The sequence below is a fragment of the Oncorhynchus mykiss genome, chromosome 16 (genome assembly GCF_013265735.2).
Source record: "Oncorhynchus mykiss isolate Arlee chromosome 16, USDA_OmykA_1.1, whole genome shotgun sequence".
Taxonomy (NCBI): Eukaryota; Metazoa; Chordata; class Actinopteri; order Salmoniformes; family Salmonidae; genus Oncorhynchus; species Oncorhynchus mykiss.
The window spans coordinates 30,624,779-30,647,592 of record NC_048580.1 but is presented as its reverse complement, the minus strand read 5'-3'; the positions used below and the strand labels follow the sequence as shown (position 1 = coordinate 30,647,592).

Sequence of the window (22,814 nt, the reverse complement as noted above, 5' to 3'; positions counted from 1 at the left end):
TCTGGAGAGCCTTACGGTTGAGGGCGGTGTAGTTGCCATACCAGGCGGTGATACAGCCCGCCAGGATGCTCTCGATTGTGCATCTGTAGAAGTTTGTGAGTGCTTTTGGTGACAAGCCGAATTTCTTCAGCCTCCTGAGGTTGAAGAGGCGCTGCTGCGCCTTCTTCACGATGCTGTCTGTGTGAGTGGACCAATTCAGTTTGTCTGTGATGTGTATGCCGAGGAACTTAAAACTTGCTACCCTCTCCACTACTGTTCCATCGATGTGGATAGGGGGGTGTTCCCTCTGCTGTTTCCTGAAGTCCACAATCATCTCCTTAGTTTTGTTGACGTTGAGTGTGAGGTTATTTTCCTGACACCACACTCCGAGGGCCCTCACCTCCTCCCTGTAGGCCGTCTCATCGTTGTTGGTAATCAAGCCTACCACTGTTGTGTCGTCCGCAAACTTGATGATTGAGTTGGAGGCGTGCGTGGCCACGCAGTCGTGGGTGAACAGGGAGTACAGGAGAGGGCTCAGAACGCACCCTTGTGGGGCCCCAGTGTTGAGGATCAGCGGGGAGGAGATGTTGTTGCCTACCCTCACCACCTGGGGGCGGCCCGTCAGGAAGTTGAGTACCCAGTTGCACAGGGCGGGGTCGAGACCCAGGGTCTCGAGCTTGATGACGAGCTTGGAGGGTACTATGGTGTTGAATGCCGAGCTGTAGTCGATGAACAGCATTCTCACATAGGTATTCCTCTTGTCCAGATGGGTTAGGGCAGTGTGGTTGAGATTGCATCGTCTGTGGACCTATTTGGGCGGTAAGCAAATTGGAGTGGGTCTAGGGTGTCAGGTAGGGTGGAGGTGATATGGTCCTTGACTAGTCTCTCAAAGCACTTCATGATGACGGATGTGAGTGCTACGGGGCGGTAGTCGTTTAGCTCAGTTACCTTAGCTTTCTTGGGAACAGGAACAATGGTGGCCCTCTTGAAGCATGTGGGAACAGCAGACTGGTATAGGGATTGATTGAATATGTCCGTAAACACACCGGCCAGCTGGTCTGCGCATGCTCTGAGGGCGCGGCTGGGGATGCCGTCTGGGCCTGCAGCCTTGCGAGGGTTAACACGTTTAAATGTCTTACTCACCTCGGCTGCAGTGAAGGAGAGACCGCATGTTTTCGTTGCAGGCCGTGTCAGTTGCACTGTATTGTCCTCAAAGCGGGCAAAAAAGTTATTTAGTCTGCCTGGGAGCAAGACATCCTGGTCCGTGACTGGGCTGGATTTCTTCCTGTAGTCCGTGATTGACTGTAGACCCTGCCACATGCCTCTTGTGTCTGAGCCGTTGAATTGAGATTCTACTTTGTCTCTGTACTGGCGCTTAGCTTGTTTGATAGCCTTGCGGAGGGAATAGCTGCACTGTTTGTATTCGGTCATGTTACCAGACACCTTGCCCTGATTAAAAGCAGTGGTTCGCGCTTTCAGTTTCACACGAATGCTGCCATCAATCCACGGTTTCTGGTTAGGGAATGTTTTAATCGTTGCTATGGGAACGACATCTTCAACGCAAGTTCTAATGAACTCGCACACCGAATCAGCGTATTCGTCAATGTTGTTATCTGACGCAATACGAAACATCTCCCAGTCCACGTGATGGAAGCAGTCTTGGAGTGTGGAGTCAGCTTGGTCGGACCAGCGTTGGACAGACCTCAGCGTGGGAGCCTCTTGTTTTAGTTTCTGTCTGTAGGCAGGGATCAACAAAATGGAGTCGTGGTCAGCTTTTCCGAAAGGGGGGCGGGGCAGGGCCTTATATGCGTCGCGGAAGTTAGAGTAACAATGATCCAAGGTCTTTCCTCCCCTGGTTGCGCAATCGATATGCTGATAAAATTTGGGGAGTCTTTTTTTCAGATTAGCCTTGTTAAAATCCCCAGCTACAATGAATGCAGCCTCCGGATAAATTGTTTCCAGTCATCGATGTGTCTGCTTGGGGGGGGATATATACGGCTGTGATTATAATCGAAGAGAATTCTCTTGGTAGATAATGCGGTCTACATTTGATTGTGAGGAATTCTAAATCAGGTGAACAGAAGGATTTGAGTTCCTGTATGTTTCTTTCATCACACCATGTCACGTTGGCCATGAGGCATACGCCCCCGCCCCTCTTCTTCCCAGAAAGATGTTTGTTTCTGTCAGCGCGATGTGTGGAGAAACCCGTTGGCTGCACCGCTTCGGATAGCGTCTCTCCAGTGAGCCATGTTTCAGTGAAGCAAAGGACGTTACAGTCTCTGATGTCCCTCTGGAATGCTACCCTTGCTCGGATTTCATCAACCTTGTTGTCAAGAGACTGGACATTGGCAAGAAGAATGCTAGGGAGTGGTGCGCGCTGTGCCCGTCTCCGGAGTCTGACCAGAAGACCGCCTCGTTTCCCTCTCTTTCGGAGTCGTTTTTTTGGGTCGCTGCATAGGATCCACTCCGTTGTCCTGTTTGTAAGGCAGAACACAGGATCCGCGTCGCGAAAAACATATTCTTGGTCGTACTGATGGTGAGTTGATGCTGATCTTATATTCAGTAGTTCTTTTCGACTGTATGTAATGAAACCTAAGATGACCTGGGGTACTAATGTAAGAAATAACACGTAAAAAAACAAAAAACTGCATAGTTTCCTAGGAACGCGAAGCGAGGCGGCCATCTCTGTCGGCGAACAGTAGTCCAGGCGCGACAAAACTAGAGCCTGTAGAGGGCCTGCCTTGTTGATAGGTGCTGTTAAGAGAGTAGAACAGCTCTTTATTATGGACAGACTTGTCCCTATTTTAGCTACTGTTGTGTCAATATATTTTTACAATGACAGTTTACAATCCAGGGTTACTCCAAGCAGTTTAGTCATCTCAACATGCTCAATTTCCACATTATTTATTACAAGATTTAGTTGGGGTTTAGGGTTGAGTGAATGATATGTCCCAAATACAGCACTGTTAGATGTTTAAATATTTTATTCCTTTGCCACTCATTCTGAAACTAACTGCAGCAGTCATTTCAGTTGCTGTAATAGCTTACGTGTATAGTGGTGGGTCATCCCCATACATAGGCTTTACTCAATGCCAGAGACATGTTGCTTTTTTATTTCACCTTTATTTAACCAGGTAGGCTAGTTGAGAACAAGTTCTCATTTGCAACTGCGACCTGGCCAAGATAAAGCATAGCAGTGTGAATAGACAGCAACACAGAGTCACACATGGAGTAAACAATAAACAAGTCAATAACACAGTAGAAAAAAAAGGGGGAGTCTATATACAATGTGTGCAAAAGGCATGAGGAGGTAGGCGAATAATTACAATTTTGCAGATTAACACTGGAGTGATAAATGATCAGATGGTCATGTACAGGTAGAGATATTGGTGTGCAAAAGAGCAGAAAAGTAAATAAATAAAAACAGTATGGGAATGAGGTAGGTGAAAATGGGTGGGCTATTTACCAATAGACTATGTACAGCTGCAGCGATCGGTTAGCTGCTCAGATAGCTGATGTTTGAAGTTGGTGAGGGAGATAAAAGTCTCCAACTTCAGCGATTTTTGCAGTTCGTTCCAGTCACAGGCAACAGAGTACTGGAACGAAAGGCGGCCAAATGAGGTGTTGGCTTTAGGGATGATCAGTGAGATACACCTGCTGGAGCGAGTGCTACGGATGGGTGTTGCCATTGTGACCAGTGAACTGAGATAAGGCGGAGCTTTACCTAGCAAGGACTTGTAGATGACCTGGAGCCAGTGGGTCTGGCGACGAATATGTAGCGAAGGCCAGCCGACTAGAGCATACAAGTCGCAGTGGTGGGTGGTATAAGGTGCTTTAGTGACAAAACGGATGGCACTGTGATAGACTGCATCCAGTTTGCTGAGTAGAGTGTTCGAAGCTATTTTGTAGATGACATCGCCGAAGTCGAGGATCGGTAGGATAGTCAGTTTTACTAGGGTAAGCTTGGCGGCGTGAGTGAAGGAGGCTTTGTTGCGGAATAGAAAGCCGACTCTTGATTTGATTTTCGATTGGAGATGTTTGATATGAGTCTGGAAGGAGAGTTTGCAGTCTAGCCAGACACCTAGGTACTTAGAGATGTCCACATATTCAAGGTCGGAACCATCCAGGGTGGTGATGCTAGTTGGGCATGCGGGTGCAGGCAGCGATCGGTTGAAAAGCATGCATTTGGTTTTACTAGCGTTTAAGAGCAGTTGGAGGCCGCGGAAGGAGTGTTGTATGGCATTGAAGCTCGTTTGGAGGTTAGATAGCACAGTGTCCAATGACGGGCCGAAAGTATATAGAAAGTTGTCGTCTGCGTAGAGGTGGATCAGGGAATCGCCCGCAGCAAGAGCAACATCATTGATATATACAGAGAAAAGAGTCGGCCCGAGAATTTAACCCTGTGGCACCCCCATAGAGACTGCCAGAGGACCGGACAGCATGCCCTCCGATTTGACACACTGAACTCTGTCTGCAAAGTAATTGGTGATCCAGGCAAGGCAGTCATCCGAAAAACCGAGGCTACTGAGTCTGCCGATAAGAATATGGGGATTGACAGAGTCGAAAGCCTTGGCAAGGTCGATGAAGACGGCTGCACAGTACTGTCTTTTATCGATGGCGGTTATGATATCGTTTAGTACCTTGAGTGTGGCTGAGGTGCACCCGTGACCGGCTCGGTAACCAGATTGCACAGCGGAGAAGGTACGGTGGGATTCTAGATGGTCAGTGACCTGTTTGTTGACTTGGCTTTCGAAGACCTTAGATAGGCAGGGCAGGATGGATATAGGTCTGTAACAGTTTGGGTCCAGGGTGTCTCCCCCTTTGAAGAGGGGGATGACTGCGGCAGCTTTCCAATCCTTGGGGATCTCAGACGATATGAAAGAGAGGTTGAACAGGCTGGTAATAGGGGTTGCGACAATGGCGGCGGATAGTTTCAGAAATAGAGGGTCCAGATTGTCAAGCCCAGCTGATTTGTACGGGTCCAGGTTTTGCAGCTCTTTCAGAACATCTGCTATCTGGATTTGGGTAAAGGAGAACCTGGAGAGGCTTGGGCGAGGAGCTGCGGGGGGGGGGGGGGGCGGAGCTGTTGGCCGAGGTTGGAGTAGCCAGGCGGAAGGCATGTCCAGCCGTTGAGAAATGCTTATTGAAGTTTTCGATAATCATGGATTTATCGTGGTGACCGTGTTACCTAGCCTCAGTGCAGTGGGCAGCTGGGAGGAGGCGCTCTTGTTCTCCATGGACTTCACAGTGTCCCAGAACTTTTTGGAGTTGGAGCTACAGGATGCAAACTTCTGCCTGAAGAAGCTGGCCTTAGCTTTCCTGACTGACTGCGTGTATTGGTTCCTGACTTCCCTGAACAGTTGCATATCACGGGGACTATTCGATGCTATTGCAGTCCGCCACAGGATGTTTTTGTGCTGGTCGAGAGCAGTCAGGTCTGGAGTGAACCAAGGGCTGTATCTGTTCTTAGTTCTGCATTTTTTGAACGGAGCATGCTTATCTAAAATGGTGAGGAAGTTACTTTTAAAGAATGACCAGGCATCCTCAACTGACGGGATGAGGTCAATGTCCTTCCAGGATACCCGTGCCAGGTCGATTAGAAAGGCCTGCTCACAGAAGTGTTTTAGGGAGCGTTTGACAGTGATGAGGGGTGGTCGTTTGACTGCGGCTCCGTGGCGGATACAGGCAATGAGGCAGTGATCGCTGAAATTGAAGACAGCGGAGGTGTATTTGGAGGGCCAGTTGGTCAGGATGACGTCTATGAGGGTGCCCTTGTTTACAGAGTTAGGGTTGTACCTGGTGGGTTCCTTGATGATTTGTGTGAGATTGAGGGCATCTAGCTTAGATTGTAGGACTGCCGGGGTGTTAAGCATATCCCAGTTTAGGTCACCTAACAGTTAGTAATGATTTTAAAAAGTAAGGGGCCTGGATAGCTGCCCTGGGGAATTCCTGATTCTACCTGGATTATGTTGGAGAGGCCACTTAAGGTATGAATTATATTTTTATTTCTGCGTCCACAGGGTTGAAATATGGTTTATCTCTGTTTACTGTGGTGCTTTCCTCAGATAATAGCATCGTTTGCTTTAGCCGAAAAACCTTTTTCAAATCTGACATGTTGGCTGGATTCACAACAAGTATAGCTTTAATTTGCTATCTTGCATGTGTGATTTAATGAAAGTTTGATTTTTATAGTAATTTATTTTAATTTGGCGCTAGCGTCCCACATATCCCAGAGAGGTTAATGACTATACACCTGTGGAACGGTCGTTAAGACACTAACAGTTTACAGACGGTAGGCCACAGTTATGAAAATGTAAGACTCTAAAGAGGCCTTTCTACTGACTCTGGATAACACCAACATAAAGATCCCCAGGGTCCCTGCTCATCTGTGTGAACGTACCTTAGGCATGCTGCAAGGAGGCATGAGGACTGCAAATGTAGCCAGGGTAATAAATTGCAATATCTGTACTGTGAGACGCCTAAGACAGCGCTAAAAGGAGACAAGACGGACAGCTGATCGTTCTCGCAGTGGCAGACCATGTGTAATAACACCTATACAGGATTGTTACAGCCGAACATCACACCTGCGGGACAGGATGGCAACAACAACTGCCTGAGTTACACCAGGAATGCACAATCCATCAGTGCTCAGATTGTCTGCAATAGAAAGAGAGAAGCTGGACTGAGGGGTTGTAGGAATGAGCATTACACTGTACTCTGGAGGGGATCGATTTGGAGGTGGATGGTCCGTCATGGTCTGGGGCAGTGTGTCACAGCATCATCGGACTGAGCTTGTTGTCATTGCAGGCCATCTCAATGCTGTGCGTTACAGGGAAGACATCCTCCTCCCTCATGTGGTACCCTTCCTGCAGGCTCATCCAGACATGACCCTCCACAGCATGACAATGCCACCAGCCATACTGCTCGTTCTGTGAGTGGTTTCCTGCAAGACAGGAAGTCAGCGTTCTTCCATGGCCAGCGATGAGCCTGGATCTCAATTGAGCACATCTGGGACCTGTTGGATTGTCGGGTGAGGGCTAGGGCCATTCCCCCCTCCCTGTAAATATCCGGGAACTTGCAGGTGCCTTGGTGGAAGAGTGGGGTAACATCTCACAGCTTGAACTGGCAAATCTGGTGCAATCCAGAAGAGTGCACTGCAGTACTTAATGCAGCTGGTGGCAACACCAGATACTGACTGTTACTTTTGATTTTTACCCCCCCAACCCCCCTTTGTTCTGGGACACATTATTCAATTTCTGTTTGTCACGTCTGTGGAACTTGTTCAGTTTATGTCTCAGTTGTTGAATCTTGTTATGTTCATACAAATATTTACACGTGAAGTTTGCTGAAAATAAACACAGTTGACAGTGAGAAGACGTTTCTCTTTTCGCTAAGTTTATATTGTGTTCACTACATCCAATGGATTTCTGCAGCATTTTAGTACATATATGATCAATACATGTTGATGATTTAATTCCTGTGCTGTTTGCAACTACCCTGGTAGATTGACTGATAACCTGAACCAGGGTACAGGCACTGGTAACAGTCTGAAGCTTTTTCTTGAGTGGGCAGCTTGATGGAAGTCAATATTTAAATCCTCAGAAATTATACCTCTCTGTTGATATCACATAAATGTTCAAGCATTTTACACATTATACAGATACTGACTGTTAGCACTTGGGGATCTATAGCAGCTTCCCAGAATTATGGGCTTTAGGTGAGGCAGATGAACTTGTAGAGATATTACTTGAACAGTATTTAACACAAGATAATCTCTAATCTTTACAGGAATGTGGTTCTGAATATTGACAGCAACACCTCCACCACTGTCTTTTCTGTAGGGTGTAAAGTACTGAGGGAAATGTTTTCTGTTTGTGTTTCAAATCAATGCTTTGTGTCTCAAATCGATGCTACCTTTCTTAATAACCACTTAGATGGTTCATGCAGGTGACTGACTGATCGTGTATGGAGGAATTCTCAACATCACTGATAAGCAACTTGGCAGTACGCCCAGAATGTTGCTTTAGAACCGAGGTATCTCAGTTTTAAAGTCTCAACTTGGAGAGAGGAAGCCTTTGTGAGGTATTGGTCAGTCACATGCAGGATCCAACGTTAATGATGAGTAATATAAGTCATGCAAATATTTCTGTGTAAGCAGTATATAAGAGAACTGAAGGGAACACACAGAGAGAGCTGCTGACAGACGTTCACTATAGTGCATCACGCTTGTTGGAACCTTTCAGCTTGCTGACAAAATAGTGATTCATTTAATATTGACTTCAGGTGTCCTTGGTGTTGAATTTCCTCTAGAATCTTGGCGTCACGAAGGTATCAGGGATTCCACTTGTGGAGCATCCCAGTGAAGTTCTGTGAGGGAACACCGATGGTGCATTCCGTGTGAAGGCATGCAAAAGGGAAATTCCTGTCTGACCAAAGACGATGTGGAACCGCTCAGATTATTATTTTACTGTGAGCTGCCTGGGGGAAGATACCTGATCTGTAAACCTCTGAGTGAAACGGCTACTGAATATCAATAAGTAGCCTTAAGAGGTTAAATTAATTTGTATAATAATAAATTAAAAATTGTAAAACCAATAAAATTGAACAAAAAGATCTAGAAGAAGGCTAGAACTAGTCTTAGGAGAAGGCTAGAGTGAGGGAAGGAGAGACCCCACTGACAGTTGTCTGTAGGCATTTATATGAGACGTGTCTACGTGGTCTGGTAATAGCATGAGGTGCTATTTTTGACATTTATTTAGAAGAAGCAGCAAGACTATAGAGTGTATGGAGACCATAACTATATAAACTATTATACTATGGATTCAGAGGGACTGTAGATGCTGAGGGACTATAGATGCTGTAGGGACAATAGATGCTATAACTATAGGGACTAGGGATGCTATTGGGACTATTGATGCTCAGTGGAGACTATGGTGACTATGGAGACTATAGAGTTACCACAGAAGACACATATGTATGCATAGGAGGTAACAACAAGTAATACAGGGGATTACTGAGTGTGTTTGGGAATAGTACTAAGTGAATGAGAGTATTGTGTGTTTGACTAATTAACTGAACAGGGGTTTAGCCCCGGTGTGAGAGTTGTGTGAGTGTGGGATGACGTTTTAAGCAGGACGTTTTTGAGTATGGAAAAGGGAAATAGTAAGAGTAGGATGAGGGATCTTTGCTAGAAACCAAAAGGGTCGTGTAGTGTAATAGCGAAAAAAATGGTAGGTGAGTCTGTGAGAGGCCAACTTGAAAGAAAACACAAGAAAAGTGAAGTGGGACGATTTCAGAAAGTGGGAGAGAGAAAGCAGAAAATGCAAAAGATAAATCTGTAAGATGCTTAAGCAAGTGGAACCAGAGAAGAGAGAGGAGAAAGGAGAAGGAGAAAAAGAAGAGACAAGCTCTGAAGACAGCTGTAAAACAACAACTTGTATTTGCATGGGAAACAAAACCACTGTCTGATGTAAAGCCATATATCACTCATGCGGAAAGACAGTTGAAGGAAATGAAAGTAAGGATGGAAAGACACTAAAGAAGGTACAGCTGGACTTCTTTTCTGGAGGAGGAAAAGGACATCGAGAAAATGGTGACAGCTGCTGGAGCTGACAGAGTGAGAGACTGGAGTTGCTACAACTGTGGGAAGGTAGTGCATCTTTCAAGACACTGTCCTGGAGTGGACCCTGGAGCTGACTGAGGGAGAGACTGGAGCTATTACAACTGTGGGAAGGCAGGGCATCTTTCAAGGCACTGTCCTGGATCAGGAAAAGTCCAAGGAGAGTGGCCGTCCCCGCCTGTGGGTGTGCAGGCGAACAACCCATTTGGAAGAGGATGTGGACGAGTGTGCTACCAACCATAGAATGAGGCAGAAACAGAATAAGAACCTAATGAAGAAAACAATGAAGAACAGAAGGAACCTGTAATATGCTAAAATGGACCACCTTTGTCTACCCAAAACCCCCTTATTGACATTTTAGTAAATAAACATACAATTCAATTTTTGCTGGACACTGGGGCCGCGGTCTCAGTGTTGAAAATGTCTGCCCTGTCTGTCTCGACTTCAAAGAAGTTGGATATAAAGTTTGGAACGTAGGATAAGGTAACCAGTCCATCCAATACTCATAATAATACAGTCCACACTCAAAAGTGATTACTAGAATGTGTTTAATTTTGGAGTATAGAATAGACCAATTATGTACCAAAGACATCTTAAATCCTTTTATTTTTATTCTGCCATATGTAATAAAGCGGGAAGCTATGTATTGTATAACGGCACAATCCTTATTTTAATCAAGTTTTAATCTCCATTATGGGTGTTTTGAATCAATCATCACCTTAGAAAGTGCTATAAATTTTGTTGTATTAGGCTTATCCATATGCATCCACAATGACCATGGCTTCCAATCAATTTCAACCTGTTGTTGAACGTCTTTCTTCAAATTGATCAATCACAGTGACGTAAGTTTTAAAAGCAAGATACTGTTTTGATGATGTGTTTGATGTGATTTTCGATTGAATTTGTATTGATGTCAGAGTGGTTAGATGAACAATAGAGCCCTGAGGAGCAGGCCATTGGCAACTTGATGGTCATTAGCGAGTTGGGTATGTCTAATGAAAGCCTAATGAAATGGAAGGTTTTTTCCTCCCCAATTATCTAATAATCCTGTGAATGCTTCTAGTTAGGATCAATGCCAACAATGGCACCCTATTTCCTATAGTGCACTTCTTTTGACCAGAGCCCATAGGGGCCCAGCTAGCAAAGTGGACTCGGCCCAATCGCGGCCCTATTCCGGTTTGCCGGACCTGATTTAAATCAGCCAGAGACCGGATGCCGGGCTCAGCTCAATATATTTAATGACTGCCCAGATTTTTACAAAATAATTATGTAACTAGGCTAGTCAGTTAAGAACAAATTATTATTTACAATGACAGCCTACCAGGGAACAGTGGGTTAACTGCCTTATTCAGGGGACAGAACGTAATTTTACCATGTCAGCTTGGGATTCAATCCAGCAACCTTTTGGTTACTGGCCAAACACTCTAACCACTAGGTTACCTGTCATCCCAGTACAATCAGTACACTGCCGGTGTAGTGTCAGAATCCTACCAGAAGTGGCCTGATGCAAATTCGTATTAATATTACCTATAGTGTTCAATTCAGTTGCATTATACTATATCAAAATACAAACAATGAACAAGTAGACATTTAGTCATAGCTATGTTATTATTTTAACAGGAATTGTATTATATATATTTTTTTTTAATTCACATAGGGAAGAGTCCACATAAACAACATCAACTACAGTCTCCTGCTGCAGCATGGCCTGTGACTGGCTTGTCACTAAAATTTCACTACAACCAATACCATTTTGGCCAGTTTTATGGTAAAGAGATGAAGTGTATAATGTGTATGGCCTTTAAGTGATGACTGAATACTAGACTGAATACTATCTCAGGGATTCCTTTTGAAAACTTCTTAGGTACAATCATTTTTTGTTGTTATAAGACTGATGTCAGAGTTTGAACATGCAACCTCTGATGGTTGTAGTGAAGTACCATGTGAAAAAAGTATCACAGTGATTGTCTTATCCACAACATGTCCAGACAGTGAATATAAGGAAATATATCCAGCAAAATTCTGCATCAAGTTTTTCAGTGGGGAGAATTCATCAAAAGCAAAGACAGCATAGTCTTATAGCAACCAAATGAAGTTGCAGCTGTGTAAAAACATCATACCTCAACAATTGCGATGGTACCGTGTAAATAAGAATTGGTTCTTAATTGATTTGCCTAGTTAAATAGAAGGTTACATTTTTTTAAATAAAAAATCAATAAAAAATAGCCATATCTAAATGAACAAGCCTACAGCCTATGGCATGGCACATAGCCAGAAAACAGAATGTAGGCCACCTCATATTCTGTTATTTTTTTTAATAAATTTTCTTCATATTGTGTTTCTTTAGACCTGCCTAAAATACATAGTGGATTTATTGTGATGGTGTATTAAATTGATCTATTTAGACTTTTTAAAATGTATATGTTGCAAAGACCTGTATCAGCGGCATGTATATGCGTTGACAACTGGAGAAGATAAACGTGTATTCAATTACCGCGAGACCCTTAGTATTTTGCATGACAATAATCGTCTGACAAAATTAAATGACCACCACAGCCCTAATCAAGATTGTGCCTCGACTGGCTCAAGCTGATCCCTAAAACATACTGATTAACTTAAATGTAATGTCAAAATGTTGATTTCCAGCTAAAAATAAATACCTAAAAGTAATTGCTATTCATGTGTAGTTACATGATTCTGACATTCCGAAACGTGGTATATTTGGAAAGAAGACATCTGGGAAATTAGGAAGAAATGATCAGAAGATAGGAGGTACATAGTTCGGAACACACACGATCAAACACACACAAAATAACCATTTTTTTAGTTTTTTTATTTTGAAAGTAATCTTTCAATTGACAAGCTGTAAGTGAATTATTGTGAATTATTGATGCCTAGAGCTGGAAACACATCAGATGGCTTCCACAACATGTGAACAACATCAGAAATAATGGTATTGATAGACCTAACAACTAGAAATTGGCAGATGTTTTAGTAAGTGCTGTCAGGTGTGATCACGGGACGTTTTCATCATGTTATACATAATCAGATAACATTGCAATAGGAACATTGTGATTTGTTCCTACCAAGCTAAGGATTCATTTTCTTCCCCCATGTAGCTATAGCTCAAACATAGACTAAATCTAAGCTTACCTTGTAAGATGTTTGCCGTTTGGTGAAAACGTGTAAAATAAAAATTTTAACTTTCGGGGCTGGTGATCAATTATGGTAGGTTACAGGCAGGCAAATAAGACATCCTCATGATCTGTGGAGTCCCGGCTTTCGTTGTGAAATCAACCTATTCTGGGTTTATTTCATTTATGCTGTGCAATGCTAACCGGAATCTAGTTATACATTTTTATGCCCCATATGCTCGTAAGTCACACCAAAGAATTTAAGACACAGATTAATAGCCAAGATACTCAGCTTTCGGCAGATACTCTGATTTTGCAGGATGGGGCTACTGTTCTCATACCAGACTGAATTGAATTTAAAAATCAAATATGGGGCCCTTAATTTTAGAGGTTTCAGTGTTGTGGCTAGTGACTGACTGGTACTCACAGGAGGAGTGGCTGCTGGGGAAACTCTTGCGTCCCTCTGACACTAGGTCTGGTTCTCCGGTGCACAGCATCTTAATATTCACCTGTCCATCTGGGAAACAGCGCTGATAGTAGTCTGGCCTGGGCCTGTAGAGAATGGAAAAAATACACTTAAATCAATCGCTCTCTTAATTAATAACCTCTTCGGGATCGGTGCCCCCACCCCAACCACCCCACTCCACGGGCCGGTTGCGCTAATGTAGGCTAATGTGATTAACATGATGTTGTAAATAACAAGAACATTTCCCAGGACATAGACATACAGTATCTGATATGGGAAGAAAGCTTAAATTCTTGTTAATCTAACTGCACTGTCCAATTTACAGTAGCTTTTACTGTGAAAGAATATTAATAAACCAATTAGGCACATTTGGGCAGTATTGATACAACATTTTGAACAGAATTGCAATAGTTAATTGAATCAGTCTAAAACGTTGCACATACACTGCACCTAACCTTGATTAGTACATTGTGACCTTTCCCTTGCATTTCAAAGATAAAAAAAATGTGCATTTTTATATTTTACCGAGATTTAATGTGTGATATTCTCCTACATTAATTTCACATTTCCACAAACTGTTTCCTTTCAAATTGTATCAAGAATATGCATTATCCTTGCTTCAGGTCCTGAGCTTTAGGCAGTTAGATTCGGTTTTGTAATTTTAGGCAAAAATTGAAAATAAGGGTCGGATCCTGAAGAGAAAGTGGTTTGTTATTGCTTATGCCAACTGAAGTTAACTTTCAATACTGTAAGGGGTGCGTAAACTGGTGGCAGTGAAGTCAAACGCAGAGCAGAACTTGGTGAGTAGCTGGAGCCGTTTTAGCATACAAAACAACAAACACATGGGTACAAAACACGTAGCGCACCAGTAACACATAGCACGAGTACTTACAAATAAACAATTCCAGACAAGGACATGGGGGGAAATAGAGGGAAAATATACAACATGTAATTAGTTAATTGAAACCAGGTGTGTGCGAAAAACAAATGGAACATGAAAAATGGATCGGCGATGGCTAGAAGACCGGTGACACCGCCCCGAACAAGGACCTCTCCGCAGAAGTCGTGACAAATATACGAAAAAGGCATTTAGTTAGTTTAGTTAATGCTGACACCCAGCATAACTGAATGTTATGCAATCAATCAAGATAAGGTACAGTACTCTGCTTGACATATAATCAAACCTTTTCCCAAACAGTGTTTGAGTCTAGTTAGTGTATTGCATTATTTATTTACCTGCCAACTATCAACTTGATAGTGTTTGTGAAGACTCCATTCAAAGCCAGAGCAAGTGAGACAGCTGTAGGACAGAGAAAAACAATTGATTTATTAATGATTCATACGCACTGATTCTTAAAAGTTTTTTTATGAATATTATTTTTGTGAAATATTAGCGTATGTCTGAAGCCAAAAAAGACAGGAAATTCAAAAGCTAATTTGACTTATGCACTAATAAGGCTTTTGATGGAGAAGTAGGTTTACCCCATTACTGTCCTTAGACATTATATAGATGTTTTCATGTACAAAGATGAAGGCTAATCCTGGACAAAAAAGCAAGGTCAATGGAAAATCTCCAGCCACATTCCGTGAAACCACTCCTTAACCTTACATTTGACCTAGCCTAATACATAAACCTACTCAGATGGGACATGTAGAAGGTAAAGTTGAGAGTTTTTGAACATATTTTGAAGCTGTACATGTTTTATGTTCTTGTTATAAACAATGGCGTAATGCAGCCTTATATTTTGGGTTATGATAGGGTTTGGGTTAAAATAAGAATTTGTTCTTAACTGACTTTTCTAATTAAACAAAGGTTCAAATAAAAAACCCAGTTGCTCTTGAGGCATTTCTGGTTAGTTATTTTTGTCTTATTTCACTGTAGAGCTCCCAGCCCTGTCCAACATGCCTTAGATATCCCCTTTGTCCCACCCCCCACCGATGCGGTGACCTCACCTGGTTTAACTGGTGCCTCTAGAGACAAAACCTCTCTCATCGTCACTCGCCTAGGTTTACCTCCACTGTACTCACATCCCACCATACCCTTGTCTGTACATTATGCCTTGAATCTATTCTTCCACGCCCAGAAATCTGCTCCTTTTACTCTCTATCCCGAACGCACTAGAGGACCAGTTCTTATAGCCTTTAGCCATACCCTTATCCTAGACCTAGTCTGTTCCTCTGGTGATGTAGAGGTAATTCCAGGCCCTGCAGCCCCCAGCACCACTCCTATTCCCCAGGAGCTCTCATTTGTTGACTTCTGTAACCGTAAAAGCCTTGGCTTCATGCATGTTAACATCAGAAGCCTCCTTCCTGAGTTTGTTTTATTCACTGCTTTAGTACACTCCGCCAATCTGGATGTCCAAGCCGTATCTGAATACTGGTTTAGGAAGTCCACCAAAAATAGGAAGTCCACCAAAAATGTGAAAATGTCCATCCCCAACTACAACATTTTCCGACAAGATAGTCCTACCAAAGGTGGCAACCAAAAGAGTTGCAATCTACTGCAGAGATAGCCTGCAGAGTACTGTCATACTATCCAAGTCTGTGCCCAAACAATTTGAGCTTCTACTTTGAATAATCCACCTGTACAGAAAAGTCTCTCACCGTTGCCGCTTGATATAGACCCCCTTCAGCCCCCCGCTGTGCCCTGGACATCATATATGTGAATTGATCGCCCCCATCTAGCTTCAGAGTTCGTACTTTTAGGTGACCTAAACTGGGATTTGCTTAACACCCCGGCAGTCCTACAATCTAAGCTAGATGCCCTCAATCTCACACAAATGATTAAGGAACCTACCAGGTACAACCCTAAATCCGTAACCATGGGCACCCTCTTAGATATCATCCTAACCAACTTGCCCTCTACATACACCACTGTTGTCTTCAACCAGGATCTCAGAGATCACTGCCTCATTGTCTGCGTCCGTAATGGGTCACGGTCAAACGACCACCCCTCATCACTGTCAAAAGCTCTGGACAGTTCTGACTTATATGTGGACAACTACAAATATCTAGGATATGTGAATAGAATATGTGGACAACTACAAATACCTGGTGTCTGTAAACACTTATTCCAGACGCACACATCTCCAATCCAAAATTAAATCTATAATCGGCTGCCTATTTCGCAACAAGGCCTCCTTCACTCATGCTGCTGAACATACCTTCATAAAACTGACTGTCCTACTAATCCTTGTCTTTGGCGATGTCATTTACAAAATAGCTCCAACACTCTACTCAGCAAACTGGATGTAGTCTATCACAGTGCCATCCGTTTTGTCACCAATATACTACCTACCACTACGACCTGTATGCTCTCATTTTCTGGCCCTCAATACATTTTCATTCCCAAACCCACTGGCTCCAGGTCATCTAATAAGTCTTTGCTAGGTAAAGCCCCACCTTATCTCAGCTCACTGTTCACCATAGCAATGCCCGCTCCAAGCAGGTAAATTTCACTGGTCATCCCCAAAGCGAACACTTCCTTTGGCCGCCTTTCATTCCAGTTCTCTGCTGCCAATGACTGGAACAAATTGCAAAAATCATTGAAGCTGGAGACTTATATCTCCCTGTCTAACTTCAAGCATCAGCTGTCAGAGCAGCTTACCGATCACTGTACCTGTACACAGCAAATCTGTAAATAGCACACCAAACTAGCTCATCCACATATTGTTATTTATCTTTTAGCTCTTTTGCACCCCAGTATCTCTACTTGCACATCATCATCTGCACATCTATCACTCCAGTGTTATGCTAAATTGTAATTATTTCGCCTCTTGAATATTTATTTCCTTACCTGCCTAAATCTTCTACATTTGCACACACTGTACATAGATTGTTATATTGTGCTATTGACTGTACGTTTGTTTATGTGTAACTCTGTGTTGTTGTTTTTTCGCACTGCTTTACTTTATCTTGTCCAGCTCACAGTTGTAAATGAGAACTTGTTCTCAACTGGCCTAACTGGTTAAATAAAGGTGAAATAAAATACAAATAAATGTATAAGTTATAGTTATTTAATGTGTCAGTCTTTGATTACTTCATACATTTCTTTACTTTTACATTATTTACACACTCCCATTGATTCTTGAGACATATTTCTTATATAAGAAATGCCTCTTGAGCTTAGTCAATTGTCAAACCCAATCAGAACCCAAAATAGATGTTTGTTCTATGCTATTTTAAACACTGTTTAGACTTATGGTGGAAATTGTCAGTTTGTATCCATAGCTCTATCGATTAATTAGAGAGAGGTTACAGTTCTCCACGCCCCCCCATCATTTACCAAAATAGTGGCGAGGTACTGGCTTAGTTGCTGTTTGAACTGCAGAATGCCCCTCTAAGAACCAATGGTTGCCTTCGGAAAGTATTCAGACCCCTTGACTTTTTCCACATTTTGTTACGTTAGTCTTATTCTAAAAATGATTAAATATTTTTTTCTCTCAATCTACACACAATACCACATAATGCAAAGCAAAAACAGGTTACTAGACATTTTTGATAATTTATATTTAAAAAAAAACTTATCACATTTACATAAGTATTCAAACCCTTTACTCAGTACTTTGTTGATGCACCTCTGGCATTAATTACAGCCTCGAGTCTTCTTGGGAATGACGTTACAAGCATGGCACATCTGTATTTGGGGAGTTTCTCCCATTCTTCTCTGCAGATCCTCGCAATATCTGTCAGGTTGGATGGGAAGCATCGCTGCCCAGCTATTTTCAGGTCTCTACATACAGTGCCTTGCGAAAGTATTCGGCCCCCTTGAACTTTGCGACCTTTTGCCACATTTCAGGCTTCAAACATAAAGATATAAAACTGTATTTTTTTGTAAAGAATCAACAACAAGTGGGACACAATCATGAAGTGGAACGACATTTATTGGATATTTCAAACTTTTTTAACAAATCAAAAACTGAAAAATTGGGCGTGCAAAATTATTCAGCCCCCTTAAGTTAATACTTTGCAGCGCCACCTTTTGCTGCGATTACAGCTGTAAGTCGCTTCGGGTATGTCTCTATCAGTTTTGCACATCGAGAGACTGACATTTTTTCCCATTCCTCCTTGCAAAACAGCTCGAGCTCAGTGAGGTTGGATGGAGAGCATTTGTGAACAGCGGTTTTCAGTTCTTTCCACAGATTCTCGATTGGATTCAGGTCTGGACTTTGACTTGGCCATTCTAACACCTGGATATGTTTATTTTTGAACCATTCCATTGTAGATTTTGCTTTATGTTTTGGATCATTGTCTTGTTGGAAGACAAATCTCCGTCCCAGTCTCAGGTCTTTTGCAGACTCCATCAGGTTTTCTTCCAGAATGGTCCTGTATTTGGCTCCATCCATCTTCCCATCAATTTTAACCATCTTCCCTGTCCCTGCTGAAGAAAAGCAGGCCCAAACCATGATCCTGCCACCACCATGTTTGACAGTGGGGATGGTGTGTTCAGCTGTGTTGCTTTTACGCCAAACATAACGCTTTGGTTTCATCTGACCAGAGCACCTTCTTCCACATGTTTGGTGTGTCTCCCAGGTGGCTTGTGGCAAACTTTAAACGACACTTTTTATGGATATCTTTAAGAAATCTTCCATAAAGGCCAGATTTGTGCAATATACGACTGATTGTTGTCCTATGGACAGAGTCTCCCACCTCAGCTGTAGATCTCTGCAGTTCATCCAGAGTGATCATGGGCCTCTTGGCTGCATCTCTGATCAGTCTTCTCCTTGTATGAGCTGAAAGTTTAGAGGGACGGCCAGGTCTTGGTAGATTTGCAATGGTCTGATACTCCTTCCATTTCAATATTATCGCTTGCACAGTGCTCCTTGGGATGTTTAAAGCTTGGGAAATCTTTTTGTATCCAAATCCGGCTTTAAACTTCTTCACAACAGTATCTCGGACCTGCCTGGTGTGTTCCTTGTTCTTCATGATGCTCTCTGCGCTTTTAACGGACCTCTGAGACTATCACTGTGCAGATGCATTTATACGGAGACTTGATTACACACAGGTGGATTGTATTTATCATCATTAGTCATTTAGGTCAACATTGGATCATTCAGAGATCCTCACTGAACTTCTGGAGAGAGTTTGCTGCACTGAAAGTAAAGGGGCTGAATAATTTTGCACGCCCAATTTTTCAGTTTTTGATTTGTTAAAAAAGTTTTAAATATCCAATAAATGTTGTTCCACTTCATGATTGTGTCCCACTTGTTGTTGATTCTTAACAAAAAATTACAGTTTTATATCTTTATGTTTGAAGCCTGAAATGTGGCAAAAGGTCGCAAAGTTCAAGGGGGCCGAATACTTTCGCAAGGCACTGTAGATGTTCAAGTCCGGAATCTGGCTGGGCCACTCAAGGACATTCAGAAACTTGTCCCGAAGCCACTCCTGCGTTGTCTTCAAATCAAATGTTATTTGTCACATGTGCCGAATACATCAGCTGTAGACCTTATCGTGAAACGCTTACTTACAAGCCCTTAACCAACAATGCAGTTTAAAAAAAAACAAGTGTTTCGTAAAAATATTAAATAAAAGTAACAAATAATTAAAGAGCATCGGTAAAATAACAGTAGCGAGGGGATACAGGGGATACCGGAACAGAGTCAATGTATGGAGGCACCGTTTGGTGGAGGTAATATTTACATGTAGGTAGAGTTAAAGTGACTATGCATAGATAATAAACAGATAGTAGCAGCAGCATAAAAGAGGGGGTCAATGCAAATAGTCATTTGATTAGCTGTTCAGGAGTCTTAAGACTTGGAGATAGACCCAAACTTCCTCCATTTGGGAATGATGGAGGCCACTGTGTTCTTGGTACCCTTCCCTAGATCTGTGCCTTGACAGATCTGGGGACAGTTCCTTTGACCTCATTGCTTGGTTTTTGCTCTGACATGTACTGTCAAACTGTGGGGCCTCATATAGACAGGTGTGTGCCTTTTCAAATACTATCGAATCAATAGAAAGGGGGTCTCCAATCAAGTTGTAAAAAGATCTCATGGATGATCTCATGGATGATCAATGAAAAGAGTCTCATAGCAAAGGGTCTGAATAATTATGTAAATAGGGTATCTGTTTTTATTTTATATCAATGTGCAAAAATGTCATCTGTTTTTGCTTTGTCATGGGGTATTGTGTGTAGATTGATGAGGATTTATTTGTATTTAATCCATTTAATAATAAGGTTGTAATGTAACAAAATGTGGAAAAAGGAAGTGGTCTAAATACTTTCTGAGTGCACTGTATATCATTCAGGGCTCATTTGTAAAATAGACTTTAGTCTCAGTATGACTTCCTGGTAAAATAAAGGTAAAGTAAATTAAAATATTACATTCATGGGCAAACAGAGAGTAGCCCTACTAAAGCAAATGACCATTCCCCTTGCAGCAGAAGAACTTGCATTACGTGTTGATACAATGTTGAAATCAGTTTTAGATTCAACTGGAAAAAATCAGTCTTCTGGACTGAAAGCACATCTGTGTTGTGCTATATAGCCATCAAAACAAGAAAGTTCCACATATTTTTGGCAAAAAGTCTCAGTCATCAGAGGTTTGACTTCAGTGGCGGAATGAGAGCTCCAAAGTCAATCCAGTTGAATGCATCACGTTGCAAAACTGAATAATCTTTCCTAAAATCCAAGAGATGGATTGAAGGTCCAGACTTTCTGCTGAGGGCGGAGTCTCAGTAGAGACTAGAGCTGCCTGAGGACCTGAGCCGCAATTCCTTCTGATGACCCTGAGGTAAAGAAACTTAGACCAATTTGTAATGATATAGTCCTTTATGACCATATGTACCTCTGTGATTAATTATTATTGACTATGTGCAAAAGTTAATTTAATTGTTTCCACACCCAGCGTGCGTAATGGTCATGTGAGGTGAAACGTGTATATTTTGGGATGCGAGCACTCTGTTTCGGATCGAAATGTCAATGAAGCGGTGAATTGGGAGCATAAACAGTGTGAGGGTCTTCATGTTCTTCCTGACGTAAAGACATCACTGTTAATTGCATAGTGGTGAAATAAGAAAATAACCCTAAAAGTCAACTAATTGAACACTTTTCATAGTGGAGTAATTTGAAAAGGGCAGCAGCTTGGAAGCTGAAAGTCAAGACGACACTGCAGCAAGTGATAAAATAAAATAACCCAAGAACAGTAAGAACAAAGAAAAAGTTGAAGAACAGATGAAGACATTCAAGACATCACTGAGTGGCCAAATTCTCTCTGTGGACTAGATGATGCAGGCTGAGAAAGCAATCCTAAATTTCAGAGGAAATGGCTGATTTGGAAAGAGGCACAAATCTGAAGAGAAACAGCACGGTCTTCAGGCTTGATCCAGTTATGAAGAGTGGCTTGTTGAGAGTTGAAGGAAGGCTAGCCTTGTACGAACTTTCCTAATCTCGAGTGCTCACATTATGTTTTGCTACAGTCTGGCCACGTCCAGATTCAAACCATTTGAGCCCTCCCTCTCCTTCCATCAAATGAACGGACCAATCACCGTCCTCTGATAATCTGTGGAGAGGGTTAAATTGATGACGACAACGAGAATAAACTGTAGTGGGCGCTGTCTATGGCTGCTCTTGAGGAGGTTGGTGTTGATTCTGCTATAGCATCAGTTATATCAGAACAGGACGGCATAACCTAATTGAAAGCACAGCAAATAACTGCATTGAATGCTTTTAGAGAGAGAGCGAGAGAGAAGATTCTGTCTTAGTCCTGTAATGACGCTTTGCCTGTTTGATGGTTCGTTGGAGGACATAGCGGGATATCATATAAACTTCTCCCGCTCCTTGAAAGCGGCAGCTCTACTATATCTCAGTGCAGATGTTGCCTGTAATCCATGGCATCTGGTGGGGGTTAATACAGTTGAAGTCATAAATTGACATACAACTTAGCCAAATACATTTAAAAACTCAGTTTCTCACAATTCCTGACATTTTACTTCTTATGGCTGGGGGGCAGTATTGAGAAGCTTGGATGAAAAAGGTGCCCAGCGTAAACTGTCTGCTAGTTCAGTGTGTCAAATCGGAGGGCATGCTGTCCGGTCCTCTGGCAGTCTCTATGGGGGTGCCACAGGGTTCAATCCTCGGGCCGACTCTTTTCTCTGTATATATCAATGATGTTGCTCTTGCTGCGGGCGATTCCCTGATCCACCTCTACGCAGACGACACCATTCTACATACTTCCGGCCCGTCCTTGGACACTGTGCTATCTAACCTCCAAACGAGCTTCAATGCCATACAACACTCCTTCCGTGGCCTCCAACTGCTCTTAAACGCTAGTAAAACCAAATGCATGCTTTTCAACCGTTCGCTGCCTGCACCCGCACGCCTGACCAGCATCACCACCCTGGATGGTTCCGACCTTGAATATGTGGACATCTATAAGTACCTAGGTGTCTGGCTAGACTGCAAACTCTCCTTCCAGACTCATATCAAACATCTCCAATCGAAAATCAAATCAAGAGTAGGCTTTCTATTCCGCAACAAAGCCTCCTTCACTCACGCTGCCAAACTTACCCTAGTAAAACTGACCATCCTACCGATCCCCGACTTCGGCGATGTCATCTACAAAATTGCTTCCAACACTCTACTCAGCAAACTGGATGCAGTTTATCACAGTGCCAT

General features: G+C 42.7%; 1 protein-coding gene across 1 annotated transcript in view; it reads right to left on the bottom strand.

The window, feature by feature from the left end:
* Positions 1-22,814, bottom strand: part of LOC110491805 (phospholipid phosphatase 4) — a 58,932-nt gene that overhangs the window by 10,733 nt on the left and 25,385 nt on the right. Inside the window, exons 3-4 of the mRNA XM_036945881.1 lie at positions 14,435-14,498; positions 13,160-13,284 (exon numbers count right to left, since the gene is read on the bottom strand). Of these exons, the coding sequence (XP_036801776.1) occupies positions 13,160-13,284; positions 14,435-14,498 (189 nt within the window). The remainder of the gene's footprint in view (positions 1-13,159; positions 13,285-14,434; positions 14,499-22,814) is intronic.